General features: G+C 45.0%; 1 protein-coding gene across 3 annotated transcripts; it reads left to right on the plus strand.

Annotated features, from left to right (window-relative positions):
• The first annotated feature begins 443 nt into the window (after positions 1-443).
• On the plus strand, positions 444-2844 carry LOC125514783. 3 transcript variants are annotated; one of them, XR_007286671.1, is made up of 3 exons: positions 444-1159; positions 1527-1655; positions 2442-2844. XR_007286671.1 is itself a non-coding variant. In XM_048680166.1 (3 exons), exons 1-3 carry the CDS (start codon positions 1025-1027, stop codon positions 2626-2628), a joined length of 429 nt encoding a protein of 142 aa, XP_048536123.1. In that variant the 5' UTR covers positions 444-1024; the 3' UTR covers positions 2629-2844. The 3 variants fall into 3 exon arrangements, 2 of the variants coding, with proteins under 2 accessions (XP_048536123.1, XP_048536184.1); XM_048680166.1 differs by having other exon boundaries at positions 444-1137; XM_048680227.1 differs by lacking the exon at positions 444-1159 and adding an exon at positions 1294-1417.
• Positions 2845-20621: the final 17777 nt, after the last annotated feature.

The raw sequence follows: 20621 nt of genomic DNA on the forward strand, positions 1-20621 counted from the left end.
GCAGTGAAGCATTGCGGGAGCTGCAGTGAAGCGCCACCGGGTTCGTTGAAGCTCCGACGAGGGCGGAGCTGCAGAGAAGCGCCGCCGGGGTCGTTGAAGTTCCATTGCGCGGTGCTGCCATGGAGCTGCTGCGTGCTGCTGCCATGGGAGTTGCCCAATTCAGTGGCTACGGTGCGTCTGATCGAACGGCTCTCCAGGCGGCTTATTTTTGGCTAAAATCATCCGGTTGATTTGTAGTAACTACCTATTTTTAGTCAATTGCGACCAATTTAGATGGTCAAAACGTCATACTGCATTCTGATTGGTTCGCGGACGTCTCACGCGGATCATGCATCAAACACCGTCAGATGCTCGTGGATCCAACGACAGCCATCAACCCTTCTACACCAACCCCGAAACCCTAGCTATGTCCTCGTGTCCATTTTCCATCCACCCCACCTCCTTTCTTACCCTCTCCTCCTCCCCACTTCCAGATCCGGCAGAGCTCCTCTCCATCGCGCCCTTCCTCACCACATCGCCACCCCGACCCCTCCCCTTCCTCCCCGCCGTCTTCTCTCTCGCGACGCCGCACCCTCCTCGCCAGCCCCTCGCTTCCTTCTCCACCATCTCACGCTCCCTCCCCAACTGATCCAAGATACGGAAACAATCCTCCTCTCCCCCCTTGATCGATCGATTCCAACCGGCCGCGGCGGTGATGGATCTCTCCGACGGGGCCGACGGCACGCGACTGTAGGAGATGTACCAGAGCACGCGATGGCTGCAGGGTAAGGGAGTCACCGCGGCCTAGAACCGGCTGGCTCCCCCCGCTCTCCGAGCTAGGAGGTAGTCTGCTTCTCCACGGTCGCGCGCTCGCGCCGGTAGAGGAGCCACCCTGCTTCTTCTCCGACGACGACGCGGTCGTGCCCTCCGATGCCTCTCGTCCGCGTCTGGTGCCGTACAAGAGACGCTGACTGCTGTCGTCCTTCGCTCCTACTGGCCGCCCCTGGCCCCGCCTCTGAGGTCAAGGTCGACGCGGTGGAGAACGATGAGGTCATCGTACACGCCCTGCAGGAGGAGCTCACGCAGGTCGCCATGGCCAACAGTGGGGAGGCCGAGCGCCGTGCCACGGTCCTCGCGCAGTAGTGGTTTCGTCCCAAGGTCGTCGGCTATCTGCCCTTAGGTACTACTAATTTCAGTTACCAACACAGACTCAACACACAGTAAATTCAGGCATGCCGATTCTTAAACAAATGCTGGTGCAGCTCCACCGTATGTAGAAGAAGCATACGGTCTTTCCTTCTTATTAGCTAGAATGCTCCAAATTCTTTAACTGTGTTTGGATGAACTCTCTCCTGTCATATAGCACATATGCTGATTGAAGGATTTGGTACACTTGCACGTGTAGTAGAACTGGTTCAGATATGAGAGCAGAGAGCAGGTCCTTTTTTAGTTGGACATTGAACTGAATTCTCTATCTTTGGTGCATGATTTCAGTTATCTTCAGACATGGTTTGTGTACCTAGATGACATAGTTTTTTTTCGTTCAGATATGGTATAGCAATGTTCCTCATACAAAGCTGGTGGAGTACAAGGGGCACCAGAACTGGGTTAATGTCTCTGGGTGAATTGAATGTTCCTCATACAAAGCTGGTGGAGTACAAGGGGCACCAGATATGGTATAGCAATGTTCCTCATACAAAGTTTTTTTTGGTTAAGATATGGTATAGCAATGTTCGTCCATCTGTAGTGAATCAGATGTGTCCACGACTGATTGTTTTCTTGATTCACTGCAAGTTGGATGGAGGATGTTGCTGTGACACTTGTATATTAATGTTGCTACAGAGTTAACAGAAACAAGTTAGATGATTGTTGATTCTTGATTGTGTGAACATTATAACACTCGTATATTAATGTTGCTGTGGCACTCGTATATTATTGTTTTCTTGATTCTTGATTCACTGAGTCTCTGCAATTACCTAAATGATTGTTGTGTTTCACAATTAAGTGACAAAATCGAAGGACATTGAAGTTATATTTCATATTTGAATTCTTGTTAACAGAAACAAGTTACATCAAATGGCATTGTGAAGCTTTCGGTAAAACTGTCAAGCAACTTATTGTTCTAATAGTAATTCAGGAATAACAAGTGACTGATTTAAACAATTTCGTAACATCATTAGTAGTATAATAAATATAAAGTGCCAAGTATAGTAGCATAGTACTGTCCTTGATACAAATAATTCAATTTTCCCTTTTGGCACTATTTGTCACTTGTAAAAACTTTGGAATATATTGTAAATTCATGATAAGACTTGGTTAGGCTGAGGCCATCACTGAGGTATATATATGGCCATGCCCTCGCTTTGTTATTCAGATACATATTTAGACTAACTGGCTAGTTCGCTCGACAAATGACAGTAGGATTATGCTGAATAAACTGAATGTACACATGATGGCTGTAGGCTGGATACAGGCATGTGGACACAGCCATGGCCACAGATCTCCGGCAACCAAGACGGCGACATCGTCGACGGGATCCTCGGACGACCTGCGTCCTTCTGCCTGCGTCCTTCCCCGACCATGCCCGTGACCTGCATCCAGCTGCTCCTGCCCTCCTCAACTTCGCTCCTGGTGAGCCGTTGTAGGTGAGACAATTGACTTGATTTGTTGCTACTGGTAGAACTGTTGCTGTAGTTTGGGTGTAGCCACAACTGCTGTAGGTTGGGTGTATAGGAGGTTGACTGTATAGTTTGGGTCAAGCTGTTGTTTTGCTGTGCTCGATGATACTATTGCTGCCTGTATACTGATACATGTGGTGATATTTACCTGAACTGAAGTTGTGAATGTACCATTATTTTCCTGCTACTACTTATCCCTGGCTCACCTGCTCTAGTTGGTTTCAATTGATATTTTTCTCATCCAGCACTCTGACTATAAATGTGTTGTTTTAATCCTGATGATGATGTTGTACTATAAGGTGGACACCATATTCCTCTTTTAATCCAAAATGAATAATTTTGTTTCATCATGTCCTGGTTTACCCAAGTCAGATTGTTTTTGGTTTGTACTTTGGACCCTATGTGTTTCTCACCTGAGCTAGTGTTGTTGTAACATGAACTGTAGTAGGCCGATGCTATCTAACTGTGATCATTGCATTGAGGAACCACTATTTGGCTTCAGCCCTTCCTCATTTGATCATTTTTATGACCCATATGCATGCTACGTGTTGGCTGACTTGGCATGACGTGCACGAAAACTTTAGGGCATCCATACTAAATAACACTTCTTAATTTTCATGTAGACTTGCTCTAGCTCTTCTTAATTTTCATGCATGTTTCTTTCCAGACATGATCTTACTAGTGTTGTTGTTGTTGTTGTTGTTGTTGTTGTTGTTGTTGTTGTTGTTGTTGTTGTTGTTGTTGTTGTTGTTGTTGCTGCTGCTGCTGCTGCTGTTGCTGTTGCTATTGCTGCTGCTGCTGTTGCTGCTACTGCTGTTGTTGTTGTTGTTGTTGTTGTTGTTGTTGTTGTTGTTGTTGTTGTTGTTGTTGTTGTTGTTGTTGTTGTTGTTGTTGTTGTTGTTGCTGCTGCTGCTGTTTTGGTCGTGGAATTCCACAACCTTCTCACAGAGAAGGTCATTAATTTTAGTTTACGACCGCCAGCTTTTGACCATCTATTTTTGGTCACAAAAAGGTCACAAATGAAAAACAATGACCTTTCAGTGACCAATAGTGATGGTCGCAAGTTGACATATTTCTTGTAGTGAGTGTGGCTTGGCTACAGTTGCCCTGTCAAATGAAGTCCCCACACTCCTGGCGGATGTGCTAAAGTGGCTTTCTGTGCTACCCCAACGGTTCAATGAATTAAGGAGATCAGCTGCAAGAGCCAGAGCCATAGCTGCTCTAAGCCGGGCAAAAGCGTGGCTACCGGAGTTAGACCCGGCCGACATCGCTATTGGATATCCAAGCCTTAAAGAAGATGGTACATCATTTGAATAGGAGGACTTCAATGCTTGTGTGAAGGAAATATGCCCTGTGGCCACCCTGATTGCTGATGACGTGGACCTCACCAAGTATCAGCCCGGTTATGATGCAGAAAATCGGAGAAATCCAACGCCGCATTATAAAGTGACCAACCTGATCCCTCCAATCCGCAAGCATACCTTCACCCCTGAAGTTGACCCGGCCGTACTAATTGATGATGAAGCTGAATTTGAAGCTTTGAATGGCATTGATTGGTAATCATCAACCTTCCAGGACAGGGAACATGACGGAGGAGTGGAAAGGGTTGATCTGGAAGTTTCAGGCCAACAAGAAAATTGACCCGCCAGGCGGCTCATACCTATACCTTGATGGAAAACAATTTAATCATTTGGACTCGGCGAGTTATGTAATAGGGTAGAAATAACTTTGCTTTGTCATGCCCTCGTGCATGTTTTGATGCTCAACACTGTTAAGCCGCCGCCTTATATTCTCCCTGGTTAAACTTATCATTTGCTTTCGTTATTCACAAGAAAGTCTTTAAACTATCCTGCACACAGAGAATAGATCACAAGCACCCTTGGCGGCTTACCGCAGGAGGGGTCATAATATCTTATGTACAACCATTAATAATGAAAGAAGAGACACAGATAAGCCTGTTATGAATTATAGCTTTTGAAATACAACTATAATATAATACCTGTGATTTTGAATTTGTACTGCCGGCTCATGTGATCTGAACAATAAGGGTGATAACCCAATATTTTAGAAGCTAACACTTCCACATGTATGATGATTGTCATACGCTGGCGACTTATCTTACAAAACCAAGCCGGGTTAAATTTAAACCATACTTATACTTAGATCTGGACAAAAAGTCTCAAGCGAAAAACAAAGACTGGTTCCAAAAAACTTAAGCAAAATAGAAAGACATATTTGAGGCTTCTGACTCGAATAGGATCAGTAAACCAGACCAAAGGGGTTAAGCTAGGATTCGAATACGATCATGTAACCCCCAGTGGCTTTGGCATTGCGCCGATCAAGAGGGTACCGACAGCTGTGTTCTCTTTGGTTCGAATACGACCTATGTTTGAACAAGAAGCCCCCAAATGACCTTGAGAGGTTTTTAATGACCCTGATTCGAATACGATCAAAGTCGGACCCAAAATGGGTTAAGCTATGATTCGAATACGACCCCCCTAGTGAGTTTGGCATTGTGCCGATCAAGAGGATACTGACAACTATGTTCTCTTTGGTTCGAATATGACCTATGTTTGAATAGGAAGCCCCCTAGTGATCATGAGGTTTAACGGCTAGATTCAAATACGATTGTGAACCGGACCAAAGGGAAAGCCGGATTCGAACATGATCAGCCCCCTTTTGGTCGTTTTAAATTTTTATAATGAAGACATATGAACTTTGAGGATGAAAAGGATGGAGGTCCTGCTTTATTACTTGTCTTAATATATACATCGTCAAGATATGTACATCATGAGAGCCGGTGGCTCAAGTATAGTAAGGCTGAAGATGAGCGATATTCCACGGCCGGCGGGTCTCCTCCTCTGATTTACGTGAGTCTTTGTGCTCTCGAACATCAATGAGGTAGTATGACCCGTTGTTCAAGTTCTTGCTTATCACAAAAGGCCCTTCCCAAGGTGGGGATAATTTGTGTGCATCAGTTTGATCCTGGATGAGCCGGAGCACCAAGTCACCTTCTTGAAAGATTCTGGACTTAACCCGACGGCTGTGTTAACGGCGCAAGTCCTGTTGGTAAATCGCCAAGCGGGCTGCTGCCAAGTCATGCTTTTCATCTAACAGGTCAAGTGCATCCTGACAGGCTTGTTCGTTATTAGCTTCAACGTAAGCTGCCACGTGGGGCGAGTCATGACGGATGTCACTTGGTAGAACCGCCTCCACTCCGTAAACCATGAAGAAAGGCGTATAACCCGTAGACCTGTTAGGAGTAGTATTGATGCTCCATATCACAGAGGGTAACTCCTCCACCCAACAACCCGACGTCCGTTGTAAAGGAACCATAAGCCGGGGCTTGATGCCTTTCAAGATTTCCTGATTAGATCTTTTTGCTTGACCATTGGATTGGGGATGAGCTACTGATGAAACATCAAGCTGGATATGCTCACGTTGACAGAACTCCTCCATAGCGCCTTTGGACAGATTAGTACAGTTTTCAGTTATGATGCTATGTGGAAAGCCAAAACGAAAGACCACCTTTTTCATGAATTGAACTGCTATGGCTGCGTCACACTTACTAACCGGCTCTGCCTCAACCCACTTTGTGAATTTATCAACCTCCACTAGAAGGTGTGTCTTTTTTATCTTTGGACCTTTTGAAAGGCCCAACCATGTCAAGCCCCCAGACTGCAAACGGCCAAGTAATTGGAATCATCCTCAATTCTTGAGCCGGCACGTGAGCCCGTCGTGAGAACTTCTGGCAACCATCACATTTACTGACTAGATCTTCCGCATCAGCGTGAGCTGTCAGCCAATAAAAACCATGACGGAAAGCTTTGGCCACAAGAGACTTCGAACCGGCGTGATGGCCGCAATCTCCTTCATGGATCTCACGAAGAATTTCTTGACCTTCCTCAGGAGAGACACAACGTTGAAACGCCCCAGTGACACTGCAATGGTGCAACTCACCATTGGCAATTGTCATTGACTTAGACCGCCGGGTTATCTGTCTAGCCAAGGTTTCATCCTCAGGCAACTCGCCCCGGGTCATATAAGACAAATATGGCACTGTCCAATCTGGGATGACGTGAAGAGCTGCCACCAATTGAGCCTCCGGGTCTGGAACAGCCAAGTCTTCCTCTATGGGTAACTTGAAAGAAGGGTTATTCAAAATATCTAAGAAAGTGTTAGGTGGCACCGGCTTACGCTGAGACCCCAGCCTGCTTCAAGCATCATCCGCCTCATTCTTTCTGCGATCAATGTGCTCCACTTGGTAGCCCTTGAAATGTCCAGCAATGGTATCAACTTCATGGTGATAAGCCGCCATGAGAGGATCCTTGGAATCCCACTTGCCTGATACTTGTTGAGCCACCAAATCTAAGTCACCAAAGCACCTTACCCGGCTTAAGTTCATGTCCTTAGCCATCCGAAGACCATGGAGCAAGGCCTCATACTCAGTTGCATTGTTAGTACAGGGAAACATCAACCGTAGCACATAACAAAATTTGTCACCTCGAGGGGAAGTTAAAATAACTTCAGCCCCCGAGCCCTCCAATTTCCTGGACCCATCAAAATGAATAGTCCAATATGTATTCTCTGGCTTCTCTTCAGGCATCTGCAGTTCTGTCCAATCGTTGATGAAGTCCACCAGTGCTTGATACTTGATAGCGGTGCATGGCACATACTTCAAACCATGAGGCCCAAGTTCAATGGCCCACTTGGTGACTCATCCTGTGGCTTCTCTATTTTGAATGATATCTCCTAAAGGAGCAGAACTAACCACAGTGATGGGATGACCCTGGAAGTATTTCTTAAGCTTCCAGCTTGCCATGAATACCCCATAGACGAGCTTCTACCAATGTGGATATCTTTGCTTGGACTCAATAAGCACCTCACTAACATAGTAAACCGGCCGTTGAACCGGATATTCCTTGACCGCCTCCTTGCGCTCTACGATGATGGCCAGACTGACGGCACATGTGTTAGCAGCCACATATAACAATAATGGCTCCTTATCAATAGGAGCAGCAAGGACCAGCGGCTCAGTGAGCTGTCTCTTCAAATGTTCAAAGGCAGCGTTAGCAGCATCACTCCAGACAAAGTCGTCTGTCTTTTTCATCATATGATACATCGGCATGGCCTTCTCACCTAACCGGCTTATGAACCGGCTTAAAGCATCAATACGACCTGCCAAACGCTGAACATCATTGGTACATGTTGGCTTAGCCAAAGAAGTGATTGCCTTGATCTTCTCCGGGTTAGCATCGATGCCTCTATTAGAAACCAGAAAACCCAAAAGCTTGCCCGTTGGCACTCCAAAAACACACTTGGCCGGGTTAAGCATCATCTTGTAGACCCGGAGGTTATCAAAGGTTTTCTTCAGATCATCTATCAAGGTCTCCTTCTCTCTAGACTTCACCACAGTGTCATCCACATAAGCATGAACATTGCGCCCAATCTGACTGTGTAGTCAGTTCTGCACTCATGGCTGATAAGTCGCCTGGGCACTCTTAAGCCCAAAAGGCATAGACACATAGCAGAATGCTCCAAACAGAGTAATAAAAGCCGTCTTCTCCTGGTCCTTAACTGCCATCTTGATCTGATGATAACTAGAATAAGCATCCAAAAAGCTCAAACGCTCACAACCCGCCGTAGCATCAATGATTTGATAAATACGAGGGAGAGTGAAAGGATCAGCCGGACAAGCCTTGTTTAAGTCTGTGTAATCCACACACATACGCCAGGTGTCGTTCTTTTTAAGCATGAGCACCAGGTTAGCCAACCACCCTGGATGGAAAACTTCAACAATGAAGCCGGCCGCCAAGAGCCGGGCCACTTCCTCACCAATGGCATTATGCCTCTCCTCATTAAACCGCTGAAGAAACTGCTTGACCGGCTTAAACTTTGGATCAATATTGAGAGTGTGCTCAGCGAGTTCTCTTGGTACACCCGGCATGTCAGAAGGCTTCCATGCAAAGATGTCCTGGTTCTCATGAATGAACTCGATGAGCGCGCTTTCCTATTTGGGATCCAGATTAGCGCTGATACTGAACTGCTTAGATGAGTCTCCTGGTACAAAATCAACAAGCTTGGTTTCATCAGCCGATTTAAACTTTAGCACCGGCTCATGTTCTGTGGTTGGCTTCTTCAAAGACGTCATGTCCGCCTGGTCAACATTGTCCTTATAGAACTTCAACTCCTCCATTGCACACACAGATTCAGTGTAAGCAGCATCGCCTTCCTCAAATTCCAAGGCTATCTTCCGACTCCCATGCACTGTGATGGTGCCCTTATAACCCGGCATATTGAGCTGCAGATAAACATAACACAGCCGTGCCATGAACTTGGCATAAGCCAGCCGTCCAAACAGTGCGTGATATGGGCTCTTGATTTTGACCACTTCAAAAGTTAACTTCTCAGCCCTAGAATCATGCTCATCTCCAAAGGCTACTTCTAGTTCAATCTTACCCACTGGGTATACCGATTTACCAGGCACCACTCCATGGAAAATGGTGTTGGACGTCTTAAGATTCTTATTAGTCAATCCCATACGACGGAAAGTCTCATAATACAGGATGTTGATGCTACTGCCTCCGTCCATGAGCACTTTAGTGAATTTATATCCACCAGCCTGAGGTGGCACCACCAAGGCCAAGTGACCCGGATTGTCAACCCGAGGAGGGTGATCTTCCCTACTCCATAGAATAGGCTGCTCCAACCATCTCAAATAACGAGGAACTGCTGGCTCAGCGGAGTTCACAGCCCTTTTATGAAGCTTCTGGTCTCGTTTGCACAAACTGGTGGTGAACACATGATATTGTCCACTATTCAGCTGCTTTGGATTGCTTTGATAACCAGATTGCTGCTGCTGCTGACCTCCCTGGCCAGATTGCTGATTATAACCACCTTGACTTTCTTGAGAGCCTTGAAATCCAGAATTTGAACCGCCGCCTGGGCCGTGAAAACCGCCGCCACCTGAGCCGCTGCCCGGCCCATGGTTGCCATCGAACATGTTAGAGTTCTTGAAAGCCTTCATGATCGTACAGTCCTTCCATAGGTGAGTGGCCGGTTTTTGCTGAGTACCGTGCCTTAGACAGGGTTCATTGAGCAACTATTCAAGAGTGGGACCTGACCCGCCGGACCCAGGAGGTGGTCTTCCCTTACGTCGTTGATTGTTACCATGTGCATTGGTGTTAGCCACAAACTCCGGGCTACCGTCAGCCTTACGTTTATTGCCTCCCTGATTCGCCGGGTTATGCTGATGACCCTTGGTATTGCCGTTCTTCTTTCCCTTCCCTGTCTTATCATCGTCAGACTCGGGATCCTTGGTACTATCAGAGTCAGCGTACTTGACCAAAGCCGCCATTAGCTGGCCCATGTTGTTACAATCACGCTTGAACCCCCCCAGCTTCTGTTTCAGAGGCGTAAAACGGCAATTCTTTTCCAACATTAAGACTGCAGAGCCGGCATCCATCTTATCAGATGAATGTATTATGGCCTTGACCAGGCGCATCCAATGGGTCGTGGACTCACCTTCCTCTTTCTTGAAATTAGTCAAATCCACAATTAACATGGGCTACTTGCATGTGTCTTTGAAGTTCTGAATAAACCGGGCCTTTAACTCTGCCCATGAACTAATGGAATTAGGCGGCAGCCCCTTCAACCAAGTGCGGGTCATTCCATCCAACATCATGGTGAAGTACTTGGTCATTGCCGTGTCACTGACCTCCAATAGCTCCATGGCCATCTCATAGCTTTCAATCCATGCTTCCGGATGCAAGTCGGCTATGTAATTAGGCACCTTTCGAGGCCCCTTGAAATCCTTGGGCAAATGCTCATTACGTAGAGCCGGTACCAAACAAGGGACACCTCCGGTCCTTGTGGTCACGCCTACCTCAATAGAAGTCGTCGGATAAACCGGAAAAGACTGGTAAGCTGCCTGCTGAGCCGCTTGCTCAGCCGCCTGCTGAGCCGCCCGCTCAGCCTCTTGGCGCATCCTGTCCTGATCGATCAAGTTAGGAGCTCCAACACGTGCCGGGTTATGCCCGCACGACTGGTCACGGCACCAGGCGTTGCTTGAAATGGCCGTTGAATCTATATGTCTGCTATAACTCGGGCTCCGACTTGGGCGAGGGGTCGAATGAAACCTGTCTCGACTATAAGAATACGCCTCCTGCTGCGCCAGAGCCGTCTAAAGAAGTTCTCTGACCCTTCGTGTTTCAATTGCCGTCGGAGAGTCGCCCTCCACCGGGAGAGCCGCCAATCGTGCCGACGCAGCGATCAGGTTCTCCAAAGGGTTAGAAAAATGACCTGGTGGTGTTGGTACATAATGAGGTGGAGCAGTATTCATGCGAGGAGGCTCCATTACCCGGGGCTGCACCGGCATCCCAACCCCCGGGGTTGTAACCCGATTCACCTCCGGCGGGTTACTAGGTCCGGCACCAGGTGTGCAGAAGAGGTTTCGAGGATCATCAGCCGGAGGCAGATGGGATTGAGCCTTCTGGTGCCTTCTCCTCATTACCTCATATGATGCGTTCAGATTCATCGTAAGTTGGAAAGCCTCTGATTGAATCTGTTGAGCTCGAGCATCCAAAGCCGCCCGCTCTGCGGCCATCCTGACGTCCTCTGCTGCTAGGTTTTCCTTGGCTTGCGCTACCGTGCCACTTCTGCATCATGTTGAGCCTGATCCGCCGGATTGACCACGACGATTAACAAGGCTGTCATCCTATCCATAAGATCCATCAGCACCTGAGCCGGCGGGCGCACTGGGCCGCCTGCCCCGGCTGCCGCTGACATGGAGGTTATCGCTGCCGCAGCCGTAGAGTTTTGACCGGGTTGCGTGCCAGCCATGAAGATCCCCACTCCGCTCGGCGACTCAAAGGGGTCCGGAATACTGCTGCCATCAGAACAACCCCCAAGCCCACCATCTTGTAACTGATACAATGAATTCATCTCACCTATGGACAACTCACCATCAGAGTAGATGGCCGTCTAACCGCCATCCACAGATCCTTCAGAAAATTCCCCTCCATGGATGCATCCCACGAAGGCACGCTTCATGGCGGGCTGAGCCCGGGCGGGTCTCGCACACTGAGCCGTCTCGGTGATGTCGGTGCAGATGTTCGGCTCAGGGCCCAGCTCGCCTATCCCGCCGATGAAGACGTGGATTCAGCCGAAGGGGACTCGGTACCCGTACTCAATTGAACCGGCATTGGGGCCCCAACCCGCGTCATCGATGTAGAGCTTGCCACGATGACTCTTGGTCATCCGGCCCACAACGTATCCCTTGAGCCCTTCGAAGCTGCCCTTCAAGAACTCAAATCCACAGTGCGCTGGCCCCACGATGGGCGCCAACTGTCGTGGAATTGTTACGACATGTGTCCTAGTGAAAGGACTTAAGCGTGGAGCCATCGCAACTAGGAAGCTTAAAGGTGTTAAAACGAGACAAAGGACATGAGGGTTTATACTGGTTCGGCCCCTTGCGGTGAAGGTAAAGGCCTAATCCAGTTTGAGGTGGTATTGCTTATGTTTCGATTGCTAGGGAGCGAATCCGCTTGACCTAGCTTTCAATCTATGGTTACTTGTCCTGAACCATCGCCGGGTTGTCCCTTTATATACAGAGGCTGACGCCCAACGGCTCATAGAGTCCCGGCCGGCTCATAAACAGTGTCCGGCTCGGTCTCTAACTATTCCTGCCTTACAATACAAGTTATGTACATATGGTGGTTTATCTATACGGGCCTTGAGTCACCTTTGGGTCTTGGGCCCTTATTTGAACCGCCATCTTCCAGAGTTGTCTTGGGCTTCATGAATCTCCATAGGTATAACCCGACCCCTCCCGGGCGGGTCATACCCAATAATTATATCCCCAACAAGTCTCAACCACTTCTTCTACGAACTCAACGTCATTAGGTAGAATGTGTGTCCTTGCATTGTCCTGTTGTATGAAGACTGTTTGTCCAACATCTTCAAAGGGTCATACATCTTTTATTACTAGAACAACTTTCTCAATCATGTATTGTCTCATGACTTCTCTGTTCACCATGATTGACTTGAATTCTATGACTCATCGTTCTCTATTTAAACTCCTTCTTTGTGTCGCAACTGTTGTGACGAAAGTCCAAACCCCAATCTTTCCTGAGAATGTGACATTCCCGTCAGCATCATTTCTGGGCCTTGCAACTACTGTGAGAAACATCACTTTCCTAATCTTGTTTGGAACTAGCCTTACCAAGTATTCCTCATCTGGAATTAGGTAGTACTTTATGTTTTCATCATAAGAAACATGCACAATATTGTGCATACCATTGAATCAAATCCTTTCACTCCCTAGGGTTGTCTGGTCAAGCATCGACATGCAAAACTAAACCCTTTCTCTCTTATTCTTCTCTTTCAAAGGAGGCTTCACCTAGTTGGAGCGCCTCCTTATATTTTTAAGCTGGAACTTCATGTGGAGTGTGGAACGGCTCACACCTAGTGCAGCAACAAGTGATCTTATGTTTGACCTTCTGTTTAGTGGAACTGATGAGATTTTTCATAGAAAGCCATCAAGTGCTTTTCTACCACATCTTCCATTCCTTTTGGCTGACACATCCACCTGTTCACCAAGAGCAATCTGTTTCTTTGCTATCTTACAAATTCTTTGAATAACCTGGATGTCTACTTGAAACAATGCAGCCACATCCTGCTTATCCTTCCCATTCAAATCACCATCTCTCTTCATACTTAGAGCTTGCATTGCCATGTAACCAGCGTATTCATACGTCTCCAACATATCTATAATTTATGAAGTATTCATGCCATGTTTACAACAATTTTATATGGTTTTGGTGCACTTTTATATCATTTTAATGGACTAACCTATTAACCTAGTGCCCAGTGCCATTTGTTGTTTTCTACATGTTTTAGTATTCTAGAAAATCCATATCAAATGAATTCCAAATGCCACAAAATTTATGGTGATTTTTTATGGAAAATAAGAGACCCAGGAAGCTTCGAGAGGGAGCCGGAAGGTGTCTAGGGGGTGATAACCCACAAGTATAGGGGATCGCAACAGTCTTCGAGGGTAGAGTATTCAACCAAAATTTATAGATTTGACACAAGGGGAGCCAAGGAATATTTGAAGGTATTAGCAGCTGAGTTGTCAATTCAACCACACCTGGAGATTAATTATCTGCAACAACATGATCAGTAGCAAAGTAATATGATAGTTTTGATAATAGTACCAGCAACAACGGTAACAATAACAGTGATAGCAGTAATTTTGTAGCAAGTGTAACAGTGATGATAGCAATAGTAACTTAGCAAGGACAATATAAGATAAATTCGTAGGCATTGGATCAGTGACTTGTTGGATGATATTCATCATGAGACAGTTATAACCTACGGCGATACGACACTAGCTCCAGTTCATCAATATAATGTAGGCATGTATTCCGTAAATAGTCATACGTGCTTATGGGAAGAACTTGTATGGCATGTTTTGTCCTACCCTCCCGTGACAGCAGGGTCCTATTGGAAACTAAGGGATATTAAGGCCTCCTTTTAATAGAGAACCGGAACAAAGCATTAACACATGGTGAATACATAAACTCCTCAAACTAGGGTCATCATCGGTAGTAGTCCCGACTATTGTCACTCCAGGGTTGCCGGATCATAACACGTAGTAGGTGACTATAACTTGCAAGATCGGATCTAGAACATGGATATAATGGTGATAACATAAACAGTTCAGATCTGAAATCATGGCACCCGGTCCCAAAGTGACAAGCATTAAGCATGGCAAAGTCATAGCAACATCAATCTTAGAACATAGTGGATACTAGGGATCAAGCCCTATCAAAACTAACTCGATTACATGATGAATCTCATGCAACTCCTCACCGACCAGCGATTCTACAAAGGAATTACTCACTCCTGGTGGGGAGCATCATGGAATTGGCGATGGAGAAGGGTTGGTGATGATGAAGAACGAAGATCCCCCTCTCTGGAGCCCCAAATGGACTCCAGATCTGGCCTCCCGGTGAAGAATAGGAGGTGACGGCGGCTCTGTCTCGTGGATCGCGATAATTCTTCCTCCCTCATTTGTTTTGGAAAAATATGATTTTATAGCATCGGTTTCAGGGTCTGGCGGCCACCAGGTGGGGACAACCCACCCGGGCGCGCCAGGAGAGGGGGGCGCACCCTGGTGGGTTGTGCCCACCCAGGTGCCCCTCTCCAGTAGGTCTTGGCTCCAGAAATTCTTGTTTATTGTATAAAAATTCCTTGCAAAGTTTCGTTCCATTCCGAGAACTTTTATTTCTGCACAAAAACAACACCATGGTAGTTCTGTTGAAAATAGTATCAATCCGGGGTTAGTTTCATTCAAATCATGCAAATTAGAGTCCAAAACAAGAGGAAAAGCGTTAGGAAAAGTAGATATGTTGGAGACGTATCAAATCCCCCAAGCTTAAACCTTTGCTTGTCCTCAAGAAATTCAGTTGATAAACTGAAAGTGAAAAATAAAAACTTGTACGAACTCTTTTGCTCTTGTTTGCATAAATAAGCTTAAACAGTACCCATGTTTTCAGCCAACATTATAAGTAACCATGCCGACAACAACTCTTAAAGATTATATTAACTCATATCAATGACATAATCAGCTAGCGAGCAATAATAAGATATCTCAAATGGCAACATGTTATCAAAACAGCCATGATATAATATGACAATAGTGGTATCTCGCTAGCCCTTTCTGAGACTGCAAAACATAAACGCAGAGCACCTCCAAAGTCCAAGCAGCGACCAAACATTGTAATTCATGGTAGAAATGGTCCAATCATGATGCACCCAACATTAGCTATACACAATGCAGAAGTCATGACAACTGTGCTCTCAGGTTCTAGCGCTTGTTTTAGAAGGTGATGACACAACATAAAAATAAATAGATAGTCCCTTCGTAGAGGGAAGCAGTGATTTGCAGAGGTGCCAGAGCTCAAGTTTTTAAAACAGAGATAAATGATATTTTGAGACATGCACCCTTCTCATTTACTTCATGACCATCAGTTATCAATATCTTCCATGCTAAGCACGCTAGTGGCGGTTCCCAAGCAATAAAAGTAAAGGTTTTGACTCCATTGGGAGTTTTTGTTAGATTATTTGTAAGCTTTTTCTATTTGCAGTTTGGGACTGGACATCCCTATTACCGCCCTTTTCTCGTGCGATGGCGAGTGAATAAACACTCGACCTGAGAATAACCGCTTAACATGGAAGATACCGACCGCCTCCTGTCGTTCCATGAACGAGCCAGGCACACAAAAATGATATTTATTAGAAGTTTTTAGAGGTGGCACATGCAAATTTACTTAGGACGGCAGGGTAATACCGCATATAGGTAGGTATGGTGAACTCATCTGGAATAACTTTTGGGTTCACGATTTTTGATGTACAAACACAATTCCCACTTAGTACTACCGAAGGCTAGCAATTAGATTGAGAAGCGGCCAGCTAGAGAGCAACAATGATCATGAACATGCATTATGCATAAGTAACATTGGACACTAGAATGAGTAGGATGAACACCATCAACATAAATATCATAGGGGCTATGTTGGTTTTGATTCAACTACATGCATGAACATGTGCCAAGTCAAGCCACTCGAACATTCAGAGGAGGATACCATATCATCATACTACATCACAATCATTTTAACACAATGTTGATATCCAAGATAAATCATTATCCACTCCCAGCTACTTATGCATGGCATGAGAAACTATAATCTCTAATTGTCATTGCAAACATGTTTAATCATAATGGGCTAAAATCATGGTTACTAGGTTAAACATATTTACACAAACAGAACAAGTCGAGTTCATACCAGTTTCTCTGTGCCACGCCAGTTCATCGAATATCGGCATTATTGCCTTTCACTTGCACGACCGAACGATGTGAAAATAACAATAGTGCTGTAACATCCCAATTTTCAATTCAGATGTTAATCATCAGGTCATCATATGCATCCATGTTTTGAGCATTTTGAATTTGGTTTATTTGGACATTTTGATCCTAGAGACCTTAAGCAACTCAAGGACCTTGTGAGAGAGTTGGAGGTTTTCATAAAATTCCATTTTTGAATTTTGAAAAATTGGTAAATTAGATCAATGTGATTTTTGTTTGAATTTTTTTTTCCAATTATTTCAAAATAAATAAAATAATGAGAGAAGATAATATGACTTCTTCAAAAGAGAGGAAATAATGGAAATTTAATTTTGAATAAAAAAATATTTTTATTGTAATTTTATTTGAGATTTTATTCGGTTAAATTAGGGAAAATGGCATTTTAGCCCAAAAAATGTTCACATTGTCCTAAATATTAGGAGAGGATTGTGAAAATTATTTTTGGAATTTTAGGATTTTTATTTATTTTTATTTTGGATTTTTCTCTACGGCGAAATTATTTAAAAAAAACTCTTCGGACCGACTGGGCCGAAGCCCAGCCGGCCCAGGCCACCGCCACCGACCCCGAGCCGCGGGAGCCCGGCTCTCGCACGGGAGCTCCGCCGTCGAGTCCGGCCGGACTCCGCCACTGCCTCGCGCCCCCTCCCCCATGTCGGCTAGGCCACCCCCCGGGGCATTTAAATAGTGCCGCGCCGCCGCCCCTCTCCCCTCAAGCTGCCCCACCGCCCAAGTTGCCGCAACCGCCGCTGCCTCCCCACACCACGTAGCCCCGCCACTACCTCGCTGCTCCCGCGCCACCCGCTCGCCGGAGTACGCCGCCGGTCTTTTCCCCCGAACCGGTATAAAACCGCAAAACCCGCCCCAGTTTTTTTCCGGTTTTGCGTATTAGATCGGTTTATTACTTAGGTTTTGTTATTTAGCGAACGTTCACCCGGTTCGTTCTATTAACGAACAAATTCATTCGTTAGTTTCTATTAGCGAATGTTCGTTCATTAGATTTTTATTTTTAGTTTAATTTTCGGCCAAGGACTTATCTGTAATTATTTTCATCGCAAATTAGTCCCTGATCTTCAATCCCTCACTACGTTTTGCTCGTTTATCCAAATCCAGTGAAACCAACGCCAATTTCTTCATCTTGTTTCCCTCTGTCCAGATAAACAACTTGAACATGATTTTGGAAATTTAAAATTTGGTTTCAAGCAAATTTGAATTCAAACTTCTTTTGATCATAGTTTGAGTTTTGTAACTCCGATTCGAGTGATTCTTTTTGCAAATCGAAGCTCTTCACTTGAACTTTCTGTTTAGAACTTTTCTTTCGGTTTTACCTTTGCATATTATACTTGAGTGCTTATGTATGCTATTGTTTGTTCACGGTAGAGTTTCCGGAGTGCGAGGCTTGCTACTACGAATCTCTAGGGTTTTCCGATCATCAGCAAGGCAAGTAACACTTTGATCATATCCCTTATTTACCTAGTTTTTATGCATTAGTCTCAACCCTCAAATATTGCATGAGTAGGATTTTCATAACATGTGGGTATTAGGAAGTAGTTGATGAGGTAGGAACCTATTGTCTTATATCAAACCCCGGGTATTGTTGCGTTATGCTTGCACTACTTTGCTATGGTCGTAGACGTGGATTGGTATGTGAGATTCATGAAAGATGTGAGAATTATTTATAACTAAGGGAAACTTAAGGTGGCTACTTTAATACACATCTAGGTGGATTAGTTGAGGGCACCTGGGGAATCCAGTGTTGTCCTAGGAGATTCCGGGGTACCCATGTGATCATCACATGGAATGCCACCCAGGCTCAAAGGGATCATAAGATTATTCATGCTAGACACTTCCGTGTGCAGCCACAAGCCATTATGGGCTCTGGCATAGTTGAGCAAGTTGCGGGAATCCTTTCCATGACGGGCTAGCAGATGTAGGGGAATTGTAGGTGTACCGGCCTATCTATCGGTTAAGGGGACCTCTTCAGAAAGACTGTGTCTCGGTCATCCATTTCTCAAACATAATGCAGTGCGAGAAATACAACGGAGGAGATTGAGTCTTGTGGGGAAAAGTGCGCAAACCTCTGCAGAGTGTATAAACTAATCATGGTTAGCCGTCTCCCAGTTATGGACATCTTGAGTATCTGGTAGTTGAATTATTGCTTGATCTCATCACTTTACTTAATGAATCTGTTGGGTCAATACTATTAATTTGGGATTGAGTTGGGGGTACCTTCTCAATACTTCAACAAACTTTGTAGTTAAATAAAACATATTCCTTTGTTGTAGGGAAAAATTAGCTTTATGCAAATGATAACCATAGAGCCTCCACCAGCCAAATATGCATGTAGTGATAGATGTTATTTGTTCATTGCTCTATGGTGTTATCTTGCCAGCATATTCCATATGCTGACTTATAGGGCTGCAATGTATCATGTTGCAGAGTTTTCAGATGAAGAGTAAGGTGTGATAGGTCATTGTCATGCACTCAGTTTTGCCGTGGAGTTGGATCGACTCATTTATCTTTGAAGCTTCCGCAGTTATCAGCCATATTATTGTAATAAGTACTCTATTTGAGATACTCGTTGTAATAAGTGTGTGATTGAACTCTGCAATAAATCCTCAAGTACTGTGTGTGCCAGCAATACCGATCCAGGGATGACACTTAAGCATAGAGACTACGGTCCATTTAGATCGGGTCGCTATAAATTAGAGTCCAAAACAAGAGGAAAAGCATTAGGAAATGTAGATACGTTGGAGACGTATCAACTCCCCCAAGATTAAACCTTTGCTTGTCCTCAAGAAATTCAGTTGATAAACTGAAAGTGAAAAAGAAAAACTTGTACGAACTCTTTTGCTCTTGTTTGCATAAATAAGCTTAAGCAGTACCCATGTTTTCAGCCAACATTATAAGTAACCATGCCGACAACAACTCTTAAAGATTATATTAACTCATATCAATGACATAATCAGCTAGCGAGCAATAATAATATATCTCAAATGGCAACACGTTATCAAAACAGCCATGATATAATATGACAATAGTGGTATCTCGCTAGCCCTTTCTGAGACTGCAAAACATAAACGCAGAGCACCTCCAAAGTCCAAGCAGCGACTAAACATTGTAATTCATGGTAGAAATGGTCCAATCATGATGCACCCAACATTAGCTATACACAATGCAGAAGTCATGACAACTGTGCTCTCAGGTTCTAGCGCTTGTTTTAGAAGGTGATGACACAACATAAAAATAAATAGATAGTCCCTTCGCAGAGGGAAGCAGTGATTTGCAGAGGTGCCAGAGCTCAAGTTTTTAAAACAGTGGTAAATGATATTTTGAGACATGCACCCTTCTCATTTACTTCACGACCATAAGTTATCAATATCTTCCATCCTAAGCACGCTAGTGGCGGTTCCCAAGCGATAAAAGTATAGGTTTTGACTCCATTGGGAGTTTTTGTTTGATTATTTGAGAGATTAACTCTTTTTTTGTTTGCAGTTTGGGACTGGGCACCCCTATTACCACCCTTTTCTCGTGCGATGGCGAGTGAATAAACACTTGACTTGAGAATAACCCGCTTAGCATGGAAGATACCGACAACCTCCTGTCGTTCCATGAACGATCCAGGCACACAAAAGGATATTTTTTCAGAAGTTTTTAGAGGTGGCACATGCAAATTTAGTTAGGACAGCAGGGTAATACCGCATATAGGTAGGTATGGTGGACTCATCTGGAATAACTTTAGGTTCAAGGTTTTTTATGTACAAGCAGAATTCCCACTTAGTATAGGCGAAGGCTAGCAATTAGATTGAGAAGCGGCCAGCTAGAGAGCAACAAGGATCATGAACATGCATTATGGATAAGTAACATTGGACACTAGCATGAGTAGGATATGAACACCACGAACATAAATATCATAGAGGCTATGTTGATTTTGATTCAACTACATGCATGAACATGTGCCAAGTCAAGCCACTCGAACATTCAGAGGAGGATACCGTATCATCATACTACATCACAACATTTTAACACAACGTTGA

The sequence above is a fragment of the Triticum urartu genome, chromosome 1 (assembly GCF_003073215.2).
Source record: "Triticum urartu cultivar G1812 chromosome 1, Tu2.1, whole genome shotgun sequence".
In the NCBI taxonomy this organism is placed as follows: Eukaryota; Viridiplantae; Streptophyta; class Magnoliopsida; order Poales; family Poaceae; genus Triticum; species Triticum urartu.